Source organism: Micropterus salmoides, unplaced genomic scaffold (genome assembly GCF_014851395.1).
Source record: "Micropterus salmoides isolate LMB-PRFRI ecotype aquatic unplaced genomic scaffold, ASM1485139v1 Ms_hic_scaffold_22, whole genome shotgun sequence".
NCBI lineage: Eukaryota > Metazoa > Chordata > Actinopteri > Centrarchiformes > Centrarchidae > Micropterus > Micropterus salmoides.
The window spans coordinates 5,435,178-5,451,540 of record NW_024041373.1 but is presented as its reverse complement, the minus strand read 5'-3'; the positions used below and the strand labels follow the sequence as shown (position 1 = coordinate 5,451,540).

Genomic DNA, 16,363 nt, shown 5'->3' with positions numbered 1-16,363 from the left:
CCAAAACTGACTGACTTAATAATAATAACTTAATAACTTTGCAACTCGAACATAGCACTGTTATGATAATATTTTTTTGTAAATTCAGAAATAACTTTTGAATATGCTGGTAGCTTAGGAACCAAAATTTGCAAAATAGTTTTTAAAATAGTTTAAAAGAAATGTGGATGCATTGTAAATTTTAAATCCAATAAAAGTTCCACAGTACTTGTATTTAGCAATATGTGGATATGACAGCTTCCCTGACACACCCAGCTGCTGTGGTTAACCTCCCAGTTTGCCCTCAAACAACACACATCAATACATTTGCCTACTTACGGTATGCTTAAAAGAAACTATTCATGCAGCCACAGTCTCCCACTGTGAGATCAATACTTTTATTGGTAGTACATGCACACAGATATACTTTCCTAAGGTGGTCCAGGTTTGCTTCCCGCGTCTGTCCCTTGGTTCACGGCCTCAGCCTGTGACAGAGACATCACTGTCTCACTCTGATAACACGGAGCCGCTTAATGTTTAGCCCAAGATCCACACACACACGCACAGACACACAGGGAAGCAGAGGGATTACAAAGGCACAGAGACCCGTATGCTGTCCAGGGATGGAGGCGAGAAAACTAATTATGGGGAGAAAACGAGGTAGTAATGACCAAGGTGAGAATTATCATTGTGTATTGTTATGTTTGATAACTGTAGAAGACCACAGTGTGAGGCAAAATATGGCATTTGTTGTCATTGCATCCTTATATTGGTGGAAGTCAGTGAAGTGATGGAGTTATTCAGTGCTGTTGTGAGACCACTGTAGATTCTATTTTATTTTGAGGAGAAATAATTTAATGACAGATACAGTCACCATGTGGCATTGGTAAATGGCACTTTTTTTCCAGTGCAGAATGAAAACCTGTTGAAGATTTTCAAAGTCTTTAACTTGATAAGCCGTGCTATTAGCCTGTTACTCTAATCCCCGTTAGAGCTTGTACACACGCTGTGTGTCCCATGGAGGAGCGACAAAACAGGACTGTATACACACTGGAGGTATTATAATGTAGCAAAGAAAATCTAGAGAAAAGGATGGGCTCTTTCAAAAAGAAATAATATTACTTGTTAAAATGTTATTTCATTTTAATGTATGCATCCTATAAACATAAACATGCATACTTTTCTTTCATGTATCAGTTTCACTTACATGCATAACTATATCTCAGATTATTATGGTCAAAAATGTATTGATTGGACAGCATCTGTCACTGAAATAGATTTGCATTTTCCTTAAAATCTTTACCTGCCAGTGATTGGCTTTATCAGCATTGTGTGAACAGACGTTCATTTATGTGTAAAAGTCCCGCACTCCAGCTTTAACTTCACAAGTAATAGTCAAACTTTTGGGAAAAACGCTCATTCGTGAGAAGACTGATGGCACTCTCATGTCTGTACTGCAAATATGTAGCTGGATGCAGCAGCTGGTTAGCTTAGCTTAGCATAAAGACTGGAAATGGAGGCGAACAGCTTGCCTGGCTCTGTCCAAAGATAACAAAATCCACTTACCAGCTCCTCTAAGGTTTACAAATTAACATAGTTTAATCAATACAAAAAATTTGTCTAGGGTTGTGCGTCAAACAATGTTTTGTCTGGGCGCAGTAACTTTTTAACTTCAGGAAGTTACTGCTCATGGCCAAGAAATACTGTGTTATTGATCATCCATCTAACTCTCAGCAAAAAGTGAATAATAAATTCCCAAAATGTCAAACTATTAAATTTTAAATGATATTCATTAAAGAGCCAAAATGTAGTAATAACAGGCATTTCAAATGGATTATTGTAACCTATGCACTTAATTTCTATTGGGACAGAATGTTAGTCAAATTTAACATCATCAAGCTCATACATATTTTATGTAAACTGATATTAGAGAAGGGTGGTGTGGTGTGGTGGATAGTGCTGGTTGCCCCGGCCTTTCGGTGTGGAGTTTGCATGTTCTCCCTGTGTCTGTCGTGTGGGTTCTCGCCAGGTAAATTGTCCTAAGGTGTGAATGTGACTGGTTGTTTGTCTATGTGTGGCCCTGTGATGGATTGGTGATCTGTCCAGGGTGTACCCCACCTTTTGCCTGATGTCAGCTGGGATTGGCTCCAGTGACCCTGTACGCAGGAAAAGCAGTTGACGATGGATGGATGATATTAGGGATGCAAATTTTCTTTTTTTTTCTCTTTAGATGGAATAGGCCTGAAGGCCATACCTTCACTCTAAACTATAAAGAATCTTTTGAAAAATCTGCTTAAGTTATTTACAATTACAATTTCTTTGTGACAGGGACTGGTATTGAAGATGAAGTTTTAGCAGAGCCACATGGGAGAGTCTCAAGTCGTCCACTCTCTGCTGTAGTTCGCCTCTATGTGTACGCACTGCATGGCTGCCTCTGTGAGGTGGTCTTCACTGCTGTGTGGGACTGGTGCAGCACCCAGGACAGGAGGCTGGCAGGTCACAGCAGCCTGTGGGCGCTGCCTATGTACGCTACCGCAATCTACTTCATGGAGAGCCTGAGATCCCAGCTGCTGGATAAGCGTCACCCACTGCCAGTGCGTCTGATCGCCTACACCATGTTCATTTACCTATGGGAGTTCAGCTGGGGGGCAGGGCTGAGGCTGCTGGGGGCATGTCCATGGGACTACTCAGGTTATAAGTACAACCTGGGAGGACTGGTTACACTGGAGTATGCACTACCATGGGCTGTGGCAGCATTTTTAGCAGAGAAGCATGTGATCAGGAACACTCTGAGGATAAGACTGCACAACTAAACTGATATCAGTCTGGAATAATGTGCTTCCAAGGGCAACCATAAAGCATTCATGGACATTGTTTTAGGAACACCACACTTTTGTGATCTTAACATTTTGATATTACTGTAAAAGGTTGGTGCACATGCTGCCCCTCCCTGAGCTGTGTCATTAAATCGGACAACCTTTTTCAGTTCAATTTGTGAGCGTTTTTGTCTCTCACAGTCTGATTTTATGTTAGGGCAACTGATTTGGTAGCCGATGTAACTTACTGGATGACAGCTGTAAAGGAACAGTTTGGGATTTGGGGAAATAAGTTAATTAGCTTTATTGTTAAGAGTTACATGAAGATCGACAGCATTTTTATTTCTGTCTGTTAAATACAGTATGAAGCTACAGTACATGCAGATTAGCACAAAGAGCAGGAAAGAGCTAGATAAGTGTAAACACAAAAAGTTGTGGTTTTATGGGGGTTTGGAGCTGGACTATTTCTTAGCTGGGAGCTTGTCACCAAGAAATTGTTACAGCATGTTACTCCCTGTAAAACTACAAATTGTCATCTTAACATTTTATTGTGTGTATGAATGAGACTTTGGTCAGAGCCAGGTTAGCTGTTTCCTTCCAGTCTGCATGCTAGGCTAAACTAAATGCCTCCTGTGTCCAACTCTGTACTTAACACACAGGCATGAGAGAGAATTTGACTTTCTCATTTAAAAGTCAGCAAGAAAGAGAATGAGAGTATTTCCAAAAATGCCAAACATTTCATTTAATTAAATTGTATCGTTTAAATCAACTCAGATCTGGACTGTCCACTAGTCACTGAATACAAAACATTATCATAACCAGTCTGACTGTAAGCCGGTTACAGTGAGTCAGACATCAAACCAAAGCAGAGGTGGGTAGTAACGAGTTACATTTACTCAGTTTCACTCAAGTCGCTTTTGAATAAATTGTAGTTGCAAGTGTAATTTTAATGCAGCATACTTTTGATTCTTAAAGTTTTTAGAGAAAACCCATTACTTTTACTCTGTTACATTTGGATACATTCATCACACTACTTTTATTCATTATTTTATGCATTCATGATCTGGTCATGAGTGGTCAGCTGGTCCCAGGTCTGCTGGTGCTCTGTAGGCCTACTGCAGCCATGCCTCAGCAAGCTACAGTAGGTGTATTGCTTTCAAATAGCTCTAGCAGCTTATATTTCTCTTCTCTGATAGTTACAGGCAAATTACAGGTTTTTTTAAATTGCTTACACACGTTTTCTGAAAGCAAGGCTCATTTTCAGTACAAAAACTCACACACAAAACTCCACAATCTGCGAATCTCTTGCAAATGCAAACACTGCATTCAGAACACTGTTATGTCTGGTGATGGAGCAGTGGATAAGACACATGCCTTTGGTTTGAGAGACCTGGGTTCAATACCCCACCCACTGTGACACATCTACCATTGTATCCCTGTGCAAGACAATTAACCCCTAGTCACTCCAGTGTGACCTCTGACATATATAGCAATAAGTCGCTTTGGATAAAATTGAATAAATGTAATGTTTCTATAATGTAATGTTCTCAAAATGAAGCGTTGTCTTTAAATGACACAAACCAGCTGAACACTGAAGTGATGGAAAACCCTATGATGAGCGGAAAACACTACAATGATACACTTAGTAGGCCTTTCGCATTTTCAGTGTTTCACTACATAATGTTGTAAACTGTTGTGTTTTCATACTCAAAAATAAAACGTAAATACAAGAATGTGATGTTTTTTATTCTAAAAGATTGTGTATACATCTCAGCAAACACTGATGGATTTGTAAAGTGTTCTTCACACAGAACAAACAATAGGAAAGTGAGAGAGATATGAGCAAATGCTGTGAGAAAAAAAAAGAAAAGAAATAATCCTCACTAACCCCTTGGATAAGTCCATACTGTGCTGCTTATTGTGTGTGGGCTCCATCACATGCTGAGTCAGTCCATAATATCAAGAACACAGCACAGTTCTGTAGTCCCCCTGTCATGGGGGTTGCCAACATGGATGTTAAAATCACCATTAATAACTACACAGTCAAAGTCAATACAGATTACATACAACAGTTCAGTAAAGTTATCAAAAAAGGTTGCACAGTATTTAGGAGGTAGACTCAATGAGAACAGCTGCACTGTTATCTTGGTCAGTTAAAAGCATAAAATTAAGATTGTTCTTGATGACATAATCATTGACAAAAACGTTTTTCCTGACGTCTATAAATGTCAAGAGAGGAGTTGAGAAGGCCACTGTCGCATTGGAAAGCGACGTCTTGAAGTCTGGACGCAGCAGATATCTGTTAGAGCTTGCTGTATTTTGTACACATGTGCTGTGCTTTTATCAGGCTGGGGAGACAGAGGATGATTCTGACAGTGTCGTGGGGGGGAGAGGTGCCAGGCACGGTGACCGTGTTAAATGTGTCAACAGTGGCTGAGGACTTAAACCCAAAGCAGGAGGTGGATTCTGAGGGGAGTTTAGGGGAGAGAAAATTGGAGGAGGGGGGTAAGTTTGGTCCCACCAGTGACTGGGTTTTGTCCCAGAAGTGACGAGCATTTTGATCTGGTCTTGGGCGGGGGGGGGCGTTGACTGGGGGAAAAAACCTGGATGGGGTTTGCTGGGGTTAGGGGGGGCTCTCCTTCATGGTGTCTCTGGTGCTGTGTTATGTCTTTTCTTGTTTGTTGTTGATTCCTCTTGTCTCTTGTCCTTGGCAGAGGGAAAAGATTAGTCATGCAGGACGTAAAAACGGTTAGGGATGAACAGTTTTACTCCTGACTTGTTAAGGCAAAGTCCATCTGCCTTACAGTAATCACTGAGTACTGAATCGATATGCAGTACTACAGTGCAGATGATGAGCGCTACTGTGAACCTGCTGTAGGTTGATTGTCTGGCCAGTCTCCCTCAGTGTCAGAAAATGGTGGCCTGAATCTCTTCACAGATTATGGCTTTCCCTAGTCTTAGTATCTTCCTTGTCCTCGTCTTCTTACTCTGACTCCACTTGCCTCTCTCTCCCACTCCAAAACAGAAGAGCTCACCTGTGGCCCTTTCACAGTTTTGCTGAACCTCTGATTGCCTACTGAACAAAAGTGCAACATGCGTTTGCCCATGTGAGGCAACAGAGTTGTGAACACAATAGATTTGATCATGAAGATTAGTGTCACATGTAGAGACTTGTGTGTAGTGTGAAAAAAATGTGTGGTTTAGAATTGCAGTCTGAGCGTGAAGCAGGAAATGTACTTGTTTTTTAGCAGAACTGGTTCAGGGGGTTGGTACATCAGTTACAGATTGTGGTCACTGTGTCTCAAATACCTGTGTTAGTGAACAACTTAGCGAAACTGTAACAGCACACGCTGGTCTGAGGTCAGTACATCAGAGAACCGAGCTGACACTGAGATGTTGTGTTATGTTTATGTTTATGTTTCTATGCCAATAATTTTAGTAATATATACACAAAGTATATCTTCAAAGCTACTACTGCTCTTACAATTATATATAATGTAAATATTCAAGCTAGTGATGTGCGAGCAGCTTGCATTTAACCACAGTTGTCACACTCATTCTTGCAGCCTGATGGAGAAATGCAGAAAAGAACAGAACAAATTATGCACACGAAAAAAGACAAACTGCTTTTATTTAATGTTTCAATCCCAGATGGTCTTCCTCAGGTAAAAGTAAAGACGAGAACACACCTGTATTTAATTTTTAAATAATCAATAATGAAATGTCACAGCATTTCCTCCTAGTTAGCTCCTAGTATGAGTCACCTGATAAGAGATATTTTCATTAAGTTAAGAGACTCATTTCACCACTTCTCTGATGTTCTTGTCTTCATCAGAATCAGAATCAGACTCAGAAATACTTTATTGATCCCCGAGGGGAAATTCTTGATCATTGATTCATGTGATTGGAGAGACCTGGAAGAGGAGGGCTCACACCTAGTATGTCTCTAGAGGGACATGGGCCTTGAGAGATCTATACTGGAATTATAATTAAATGCATGTTCATCTTTGATGTAACTAACAAGGCCCATTATGCACATGTATACAACCAATAAAATGGTGAAAAATGTCCATCACTATTTCCCAAAGTCCAGGATGATGTCCTCAGATGTCCAACGAAGGTTAAAATCAAGGGCAACTGGACTTGGTTGAAGAGACTGGAAGACGTTTCGTCCCTCATCCAAAGGACTTCTTCAGTTCTGACTGACTGGCAGGAAAACCTCAGTGGGGTCGTTGGCCAGGGTCATCGATACCGCTGGTTCGTTAGTGTTCCTTGTTGCTGTGACGATAGTCGTTACAGTCGTTAAGACTACCTGTGGCCAAGACTGAACGACTATCGTTGGTATCTTCACCTGAGGCCAATAGGTTACGTTTGTTGAGTTTCCTGGGAAGTGACGAAAGGACAGCATTGTAAGTGGGTGATAAGTGGTGGCGTAGACCCCCTCCCCTGTTCAATGACGGCTTCTCGACCCTGGTGTAGATGCTTCCATGACACCTCTTTCAAACCATCCATCTTCTCTGTCTAAAATGTGCACCTGGTGGTCCTCAAACGAGTGTCCTCTGTCCTTCAGATGTAAGTAGACTGCAGAGTCTTGACCTGAGGAGTTGGCCCTTCTGTGTTGAGCCATGCGTTTGTGTAGTGGTTGTTTAGTCTCCCCAATATACAGGTCTGTGCATTCCTCACTGCATTGGACCGCATACACTAGATTGCTTTTCTTGTGTTTGGGTGTGCGGTCTTTGGGGTGTACCAGCATCTGTCTTAGTGTGTTCTTGGGTTTAAAAAACACAGGGATGTTAAGTTTGTTGAAAATCCTCCTGAGTTTCTCTGATACTCCAGACACGTATGGAATCACAATGTTGTTGCGTTTGACCTTCTTTTCCTCCTCCCCTGTAGTTTTGTTCTTCTTGGATCTTGTGGCTGTTTTCACAAAGGTCCATTTAGGGTATCCACAGGATGTAAGTGCCCCCTTCATCACTTCCCAGGAAACTCAACAAACGTAACCTATTGGCCTCAGTTGAAGATACCAACGATGGTCGTTCAGTCCTGGACACACGTAGTCTTAACGACTGTAACGACTGTCGTCACAGAAACAAGGAACACTAACGAACCAGCGGTATCGATGACCCGGGCCAACGACCCCACTGAGGTTAAATAGCTGAGTTTCCATGACAGTCAGTCAGAACTGAAGAAGTCCTTTGGATGAGGGACGAAACGTCTTCCAGTATCTTCAACCAAGTCCAGTTGCCCTTGACTTAACCTTCGTTGGATAACTATGACCTGGATGACTGAGAATCTTCATAGACGTCCTCAGATGTCTTGTTTTGTCCACAACCCAAATGTATTCAGTTTACCATCATAGAGGAGTAATGAATCCAGAAAATATTCACATTTAAGAAGCTGGAATCAATTTGACTTTTATTTTCTTAAAAACTTAGAAACAATCAACTATTAAATTAGTAGGAGGTTAATTTAATAGTTGACAACTACTTGATTAAACATTGCAGCTCTAATTTGCTGATTTATTTGCCAAATTACAATATAGGAGAAAACAAGCAAAGAATATCATTTTAAAAATGTCAGTGCATACTTAATAGAGTTTAATATTAATGTGATATGTTGTAATCACACTTGGGAATATTATCCTGGTGTATATGTGGCAGGTTATCTTATCAGGAGATGATGACTCATCATTTCATCACAAATAAATACAGGTGTATGTTCAGGTATGGATTTGTACCTACGACGATCCTACCACTCATCCATAGCAACACCCATTTCTGAAAAACTGCAATTTGTCATGTCCAGACAGTTCTGGGTTTTATTTGGGAAAGCTACAAGAACCTGGCAAGCAGAACTTGGCACGTAAAACATGAATACCATCTGATAACAATGTGATTATTTCTAAGACATGTTGAAACCTGTGTTATGTCTTTACAGCCAATCAGATTGGTACGCTAGGACTGGGATTGTGTAGTGTTGACAGCTAGGTAGATAAGGGTGATACTGATCTTTTTTTACCTCCAGAGGAAATCTACATACCACATCACAGTTTACGAGGCAGATGGAGTAGGAGCTGTAGCTGAGGGATCGGGTGTGGCTACCCTGGGAACACGGTTCACTTCAATTACAGGGGCCCACTTTAGCCCCAATCTGCCTGACAAAACAGTGATTTTAATGAGTAAGTTCCTTTTTGTTTAACCAGAAACAGTCAAAGCCAAGCCAGGGCTATCTCTGGAGGAATCCTTTACACACTTGTCACACACTTGTAATAACAATCTGAGCCTGTCAGTGGCAAAAACAAGCACTTTGGTGGAAGTACAGGCGCAACTGCTTGCAAAGATTACACTGCAGCCCTGTTTCTTTTGTTGTTACAGCCAATAGCACTACATATCCTGGGCATATTAGAATATAAACCTTCTGGGAGTGTTTCATGGATCTTCCTCCTCTGCTTGTTGTGGTTGTAGTGACTGGACGCATAAATGGCACCGATAAAGCACTGTGACGTTGCATGGTCCTTATTACATTCACGCCTCGACCCCTCTGCAGTGAGCCATCAGCTCTGTGCCTGATTGGGAGTTTTTTTGACACAGTTCCTGTGTAAAATGGAGTAAATTAAGCTCATGCCAAACTACTGCAGTTGATGAAAAAACACTGAAATGTGGTAATTTGGAAGTAAAAGTCAAAAACGCAGACTGTGCGTTCTCACAACTCAATTTTATCCCTACAGATATTTATTGGAAATGGTAGATTGCCTGCAATTATATTGTACTTTTACAATATTTACAGAAAGTGCCTCACAATGTGCCTCTCATTCACACACTGTGATTAGAGGACGACCCACTGAGCGTCTGTATAAAAATCAATGTGCAGAATTACGACAAAGTGCAATTTAAATTTCAGATTCAATAGTTTCTGGTGTTTATCAATACTGAAATGAACACTGACCCCAGAGATCACTTTCATTACAGTTTTTCTCGATTACTTAAACACATTTCCACACCCTCAGACATAACACACAAGCCCTGAGAAATACACACACACAAACACACACACACACTACAACACAGTCTCACACACTGGTGAGATAAATACAAAATAATTCTACAAAAACTGGTTTTAAGTAATGTTGCTTGTGTTTCCCCCCTTCTAAAACCTTTTCACATGATGAACACAACAAAAGAAGCTACAAATGGAAACATTTGCACACTTTTTATTCCTTAATGTACTGTACAGTACAACACACCAAACAACAAGCATCACGTCTTTGGTCTGGGACAGGCCAGAGAATCTCGTCCCCCACCTACTCCTCTCCCTATTCCTCATCTTCGGTGTCCTCTATCTCTTCCTTCACGTCTCTGTAACAACTGTTCCAAACTGAATAAGATGACTCGGGTCAGTTTTTCTACTGAAGGTTGTGATCAATTATCAATTATGACTCTCTGAGTTTCCACCTGGGTAGGTGTGTGCTAATTGAGCTCAAGCTGTGCTGACTTGAGTTCTTCTGCCTAGATATACAGATATTTAATGTATGTGTGTGAATTGGCAGTGATGCTCAGGGTCTCTTCCGCTCAGGGTTTTGGACCACAATCAGGGCAACAGTCCCCTCATCTCTCTGCCACTGGTACCTGCAGAAGAAGAAGCAGTGCTTGATTTTTCTGCAGTAAAAAACAAAGTCTTGAAAGTAATATCTCAAGTCATGACTGTCAAATCCCCTCCTTTAACAGCACAGAACTAACTGGAAGAGTTTGACATTAATTGTTAATAGTGACTCACTGGGTCTGTTCAGGAATGAGTAAACTGTCACCGGCAGAAAGAGTGAACTGTTGATTCATAGTTACTCTTGAGGATCCCTCCTGACAAAAAAGACAGGTTTTTACACAGACACAGATATCATAGGGACAGCTACACACAGTTCCGGGAGACTGGTTGGATATATGAAGCTACAGAAGGAACAGGACATTTAGAGAACATACCAGCTGCCAAATCCACACATCACTTTGCCGTACTGATGTCTCTGTCTGCCCAGGTCCAAACACCATTGCCTGTCATGGTCATAAGATGTTTGTAAATTTATCAAATCCACTGGAGCTACTTTTTTTTTTTTTACCTTTATTTATTCAGGGGAGCTTCACTGAGAGGAAGCCTCTATTTTGCACATTCACACCTGAAAGCTGCCCAGTCCAAGCTTCATAATTCACAGGCAGTAAAATGCCAAAATTTCCTCTCTGGTTTCTGATTTCATTTCAATTTCACTTTATTTTACTGAAACATTCCATCATCGGAGGACACATTCTGACAGTGGTCAGCAATAAGTCACACCATACAATAATAATACCAAGAATTGTATTTGCTTTGTACACCTCATGTGTCCTTTAAAGGGGCTATATGTAGTTTTTCCATTACATCACTTATTAATAAATCAAATTTTCACTGCCTTATTGTCAATGGACTGTAGCCTCACTTAGAATTGAAGCACACACCTGATTTCTCTGTTGCTTGCGACAGCCACTAATCTGCTTTTAATGTGAGGACACCCTGTGCGTGCTCCTGAGCCTCTCTCCCACTACAGCAACAACACCGCAGCTAACTACATGCAGTCCACTAACACCACAAGACAATCGGCTGCCAGCATAACACAGACTCCAACATAAACTCCACGTAAGGATGCAAGACAACAATAACATTTTATGTGCTGAAGACCATCAGACCAAACGAGATTCAGATGTTGTCGGTGAAAACAGTGAACATCAGAAAGGATGGAGAAACAGGAGAGAGTCACATTAGCTCGCCGGCTATAACACTGAGCTGTTAACGTTATCCAGTGCAAAGTTGTCTCGGTTTCCACATTACTTCACCAACTAACACAACCCATATTACTATCCTGTGTTCCACCGGGATTATGTCAAAGTGTTGACTTCAAGAAAGAATGCAAGAAAGGATGGTCAAAAAATCAACAGTGTAGTGATTTGTGTACTAGCCTTGATGCAAGGCATGGTAGCCAACTCACGCCACATTAGCACGGCCCTACCTCTATTTGATTCGTAACTTTCAAGAGCTGGTGTTGATCTGCCTGTGAGCAGGGAACATTGAAGTAACCTGAACATGTCTGTGAGAAAAGCCACAGTAGGCATGCCGTTGTTACCACGTTTATTGTGGGATTTCTGTATGAAAACGGTTGTGTTTCGGATTGTGCTCTCTCATGAGTTCAAGCAAGCACGCTTTACAAGCACACACCTGGTTGCATTCTTAAAACCACACCGCTACTGGCCGCTGAAAACACACTTTTTTTTCTATTAAATCCATTTTTCATTTAACAAGCAAAAGTTCTCATTGCATCTGTTATGATTTAAATCACCAATTATCTGATCAAAGAAAAAGGAAACAAGGATACAAATATTTTAAGAAAACACATCTGATAACTTGATTCCTGGTACCTCTGTCTCAAACTGAGCTCCGAACATGTCAATGGGCCTGCTGCTGGCCAGTGACGGCCTCTGTTTGTCCAGCCAGTCCTTAAAGGAGAAGGGTGACATCACGTTCATGGTGTTCATTTGGAATGGAGGCTCTCTGAAGACTTCATCTGTTCATCCAAAGATAACCACGACACCCGTTCAAAATGGACAGAGATTCGACTTTTTTAACAGGAATCCCATATTTCAGAACAACTCACTTGGATCAGGTTGTCCTGTTTTACACTGCTTTGATGCCATGAACCTGCATGTAAAATGTCAACCAACAACAACAAACTGTGTGAAAGCAAATAACCTGATCTGATGGAGATGACATGTGTAGATAAAAAAAAACGTCTTACTCTTTGATTACCGGCACCAGTTGGGTTCCGAGATCCTGGCAGTAAAACCATTTCTCAAACAGGATATCAGTGGTGTTTTCCACATAGTACCTGAAAGCACCAAACATTAGAGTGTAATGTTAATGCTGCTTGAACTCTTACATACAGTATAGGTCTGTTTTGTTACTTTCTCACTGAATCGTATGCTTTATTTGGACAGAGTATACTTCTGAGACACAAAATAGTCTTTGTATTTCAGGTCATAGTGTAGTTTTTACCTTTTTATACTAATTTGATCCATTTCTGCTAACTGTGCTCTAAGACTGCAAATGCAGTGATCACTACTTGCATTCCCTTCACTGTTAATGATGGATTCTGGTTCTTTTCACACTGTGAAAAACTGTTCCCTTTTCCACTTAACCATCACATAGAAAAACATTTAACCCAAGTTTAGACAGAGTGCAGATTTCAAGTGAAATGAATTTATTGCTCGGAATATTTTTAGTCCTGGTCCCAATGATATGTTATCTGTTTCTATTGTGTTGACTCATTCTGCGTGTGAAAACACCCGGAGACAAAAAGATAAAGATGCATGGATGCAAAGCCAAAACTGGCCTGTGATGATGTTTGTACCGTCATGTTAAGACTGGAAGTCTCACACAAACTATCTTATTTAAGGTGTCCAGTCAGGAACAATAATACAGTAGTTTATGCGGATAAAAGTCTATGACCTATAATGTAATTCACAGACAAGATATTGAGCAGTAAACAGGCTGCCTAAAATATTTAGTTTTTACTTTCAATTTTGTGTATCACCTCTAAATGACTGCAGGTTTGATCTCGTGATTTGATGAAAAGATGGTTGCCTTTCTTTTTGCTGTCTTGAATGAGGGTTTTTATTTCTTTAAAGGATCTTCTTTTCGTGCACAAGTATGTGCTTCTGATGGATGATGTAAGAGCTTTGGAAACACGGCATGTTCTACAACATGTGTTTGATGTTTTGCGAATGGAAACTGGAAATTTGTTCTCAGAACTGCTCTTTTGTTTCAGACAGTGAATCAAAACAATCAAGAAAAGCTGTACCTATGCTTTCTCCAACAAAACAGAGTTTTCATTTTCCTGTAATTGTGATTTGGTTCATTTGTTCTGTATCCCCTGCTATTATCTGCTTAAGAAGAGACGAGTAAAACAAAGGGGGAGAAAAGGGGAGGTACAGTAGTTAACCTCAGGCAGTCCGTCTCAGTCAGCAGCCGCCTCCTCTCCACCACCAGTCCCACAGTGTTGGCCTGTCTCTGGGGGGAGTGGGGGATCCGAGCAGGCAGCAGGAACATCTAAAAGCAGGGAAGAAATGAATGCACTGCAGACGGACAGGGAAAAAAACTATGTGAATGAGACACTGACACTGATTTTGCTGACAAAGTTGCTCTGGAGCATTGTGGAATATGACCAGTTCATTTTCATTTGAAGAAAATCCTAAACCGTTGAAAGGAGCCATGACAGAGTGAATTGTACTGCCTCAAGGTGGACTATAGTTATAATTGACTATATTGACAAATCTACAACTGTGCCGAAGAAGAAAATAACAGTACATAAAAGTATGTTAGCGCTCACCTCTCCCTCCTTGATGTGCACATCTTTGTGTTTGCCATTTTCAATCACCTTCAGACACATGTCCCCCTTCAGCTGGAAGAACAGCTATTTAAAACAGAAGATAGGAGGCAAAAGAAGTATTGGATTACAGGATAACGCCACTGATTTAACACATCAAAGTGTTTTTAAAGGTGCTGGGGAAAACAACTATGAAAAATGTGTGAACAAATGTTGTATGATGCCTTTTGTGTCTCCAGGGAGATCTTTGTCTTGGGGTGTGAATTTAGAAAGGACTGAGCTTACCAAGACCTCTGTAGCCAGCCCCTTATCTAGCTACATTAGCCACTATACTAGCATAACACACACAAACTGTTGGCGGGTGAGTCACATTGTGGGTAATGCAAGTTCCTGGTTTTTACAATGAAGAAGAATCCATGGATTAAAAAAAGACTATATCTCTGGTTTTGCCGTATTAGTGTCATAATTTAGGATAGTACAGAAAATGACCACAACTCTAAAATTGTTACTCAACTATCGCTACGGTTTGGTGTATGTTTTATGTGCCTGTCACTTGACTAACCTTTATACTTTGACACTGTAAACTTCAAAAAGCCAAACAGCAAAGGATGCAATCAACAGAACCCACCCAGAAAAAGCAGATAGTCTTGAAAGTCTTGCTTTAAGAGGAAGTTATTATGTGGAGGAAATTGGGGGAGTTAATGGTCATGTGGTGTAAATGTAATGCAGGTAAATCAAGAGCTGGAGGCTAAACTGACAGCAGGAATTTAATGTCCTATATACTGATATGTCTCTCCTCCCCCTGATGATGTGCAACCACAGAAAAAAAGTTATACTTAAGTGATTTGTATTGTTGTAGTTAAACCGACAGTGCAGAACTTTTGTGTCCCTTTCTGGCAGTGAGTGTAACTACACAAACACTGTCAACCATATATGCCCACAGGTGAACTTGCCCCAGGCTCATCTTCAGAAATGGTTACAAAAATACAGAGACATTTCCACAGTTCAGGGACACTTTTTCTTGGACACTTCTTATGTTTCTTCTCCATAGGCTTTGCAATAGGCTACTCCTACTCGCTATAGCCTACTCCATCTTTACAGTTGCTCCAGAGCCATGTAGAGAGAGAGAGAGCAGTGTTATCTCTGTTCAGTTTCAATTCAAGTGGTTTTATTGGCAGGACTGCATAAAATACAACATTTACAAAGCATATTAACACAACCTATACAATCATAATAAACAAAATAAACAATTCTCAATAATAAACGTTCTCTCCAGTGGACTTTGTTTGGCAGACCGTGGCGCTCTCTACATGGCTCTGGGTTGCTCCCCCCTTTCAGATCTGGCAAACCAATCATTGCTGTTTGGAGTAAAACGCATCACTACCCCTGTGCCAGTGCAGGAAAGTCACCACAGACACCAGATTTAAAAACAACACACTGTGAATACGGAGGGATTTACCTGGAGGTGATAGGCTTAATCAGCATTGTGTGAACTTGTTTGTGAATGTAATGGGCATGTAAAAACCCCGCACTCCAGCTTTAATATTAGATTTTGCATTAAATAATCCATGGAATAATCTAAAACATTATGCAGAATAAATCAGTAGCCCACTTCTTTCTTACCTCCTCCCCTTCCTCTATATGATAATCCTTCCTGGTATTAGGACCTCCAACAAACATGATATTCAACTGGGAAAAGTGCCTGAGAGAAAGACCAATTAAACAGTGTACTCACAACATGTCCTCACTGTGGAAGTGTTAGTCCTTCATTTGTTTATATCTACCAAAACTGTACACTAATTTATAGAATTTTTCAATCTGAATTGCTGTAAAGTTGTGAAATAACCTGCTGATTGTTCATCACATTATGTAATCCCACAAGTTGTTGCAAAGAAGCACCTCCTAAAATTACTCACATGAGCTTGTTGCACACAGGTGGCAGAAAAGCATTCTGGTTCTCTGCAATCCAGTTTTCCACATTCACAAGAAGTGGGCTGTTGCTCATTTTTGAAATTGACACGGCTTTTTTTCGTGCACTTTTCAGACCCTGTGACCAGTCTGTTAGCCTGACTACTTTAAACAATCTGACTCACACTGAAAGTCCAAAATGCAGAAGTGGGTGTAGGACAAGTGGGGAGGAGTCTGTCCCAGAAAGATTAAAGGTTGCTTG

General features: G+C 40.7%; 2 protein-coding genes across 2 annotated transcripts; one reads left to right on the top strand and one right to left on the bottom strand.

The window, feature by feature from the left end:
• Nucleotides 1-472: 472 nt before the first annotated feature.
• Nucleotides 473-4,528, top strand: LOC119917395 (transmembrane protein 229B-like). The gene is made up of 2 exons (XM_038737715.1): nt 473-654; nt 2,308-4,528. Exons 1-2 carry the CDS (start codon nt 513-515, stop codon nt 2,790-2,792), a joined length of 627 nt encoding a protein of 208 aa, XP_038593643.1. The 5' UTR covers nt 473-512; the 3' UTR covers nt 2,793-4,528.
• A 5,461-nt stretch (nt 4,529-9,989) lies between these two features.
• LOC119917390 (3-hydroxyanthranilate 3,4-dioxygenase-like) lies at nt 9,990-16,358 on the bottom strand. Its single transcript, XM_038737709.1, has 10 exons — nt 16,110-16,358; nt 15,817-15,895; nt 14,197-14,280; nt 13,810-13,916; nt 12,607-12,696; nt 12,466-12,509; nt 12,230-12,375; nt 10,769-10,837; nt 10,569-10,648; nt 9,990-10,420 (listed from the first exon to the last, which is right to left on the bottom strand). The coding sequence occupies exons 1-10, from the start codon at nt 16,196-16,198 to the stop codon at nt 10,348-10,350; spliced, it is 861 nt and encodes a 286-aa protein (XP_038593637.1). The 5' UTR covers nt 16,199-16,358; the 3' UTR covers nt 9,990-10,347.
• Nucleotides 16,359-16,363: the final 5 nt, after the last annotated feature.

Excerpts from the sequence above, each read along its gene's own strand:
- LOC119917395 (XM_038737715.1), top strand. The coding sequence starts at position 513 with ATGTTTAGCCCAAGATCCACACACACACGCACAGACACACAGGGAAGC. Across the intron at positions 655-2,307 it reads ACGAGGTAGTAATGACCAAG|GGACTGGTATTGAAGATGAA; the intron begins GTGAGAATTATC and ends TCTTTGTGACAG.
- LOC119917390 (XM_038737709.1), bottom strand. The coding sequence starts at position 16,198 with ATGAGCAACAGCCCACTTCTTGTGAATGTGGAAAACTGGATTGCAGAG. Across the intron at positions 14,281-15,816 it reads ATATAGAGGAAGGGGAGGAG|CTGTTCTTCCAGCTGAAGGG; the intron begins GTAAGAAAGAAG and ends TGTTTTAAATAG. Across the intron at positions 12,376-12,465 it reads AACAGGACAACCTGATCCAA|ATGAAGTCTTCAGAGAGCCT; the intron begins GTGAGTTGTTCT and ends TTGGATGAACAG.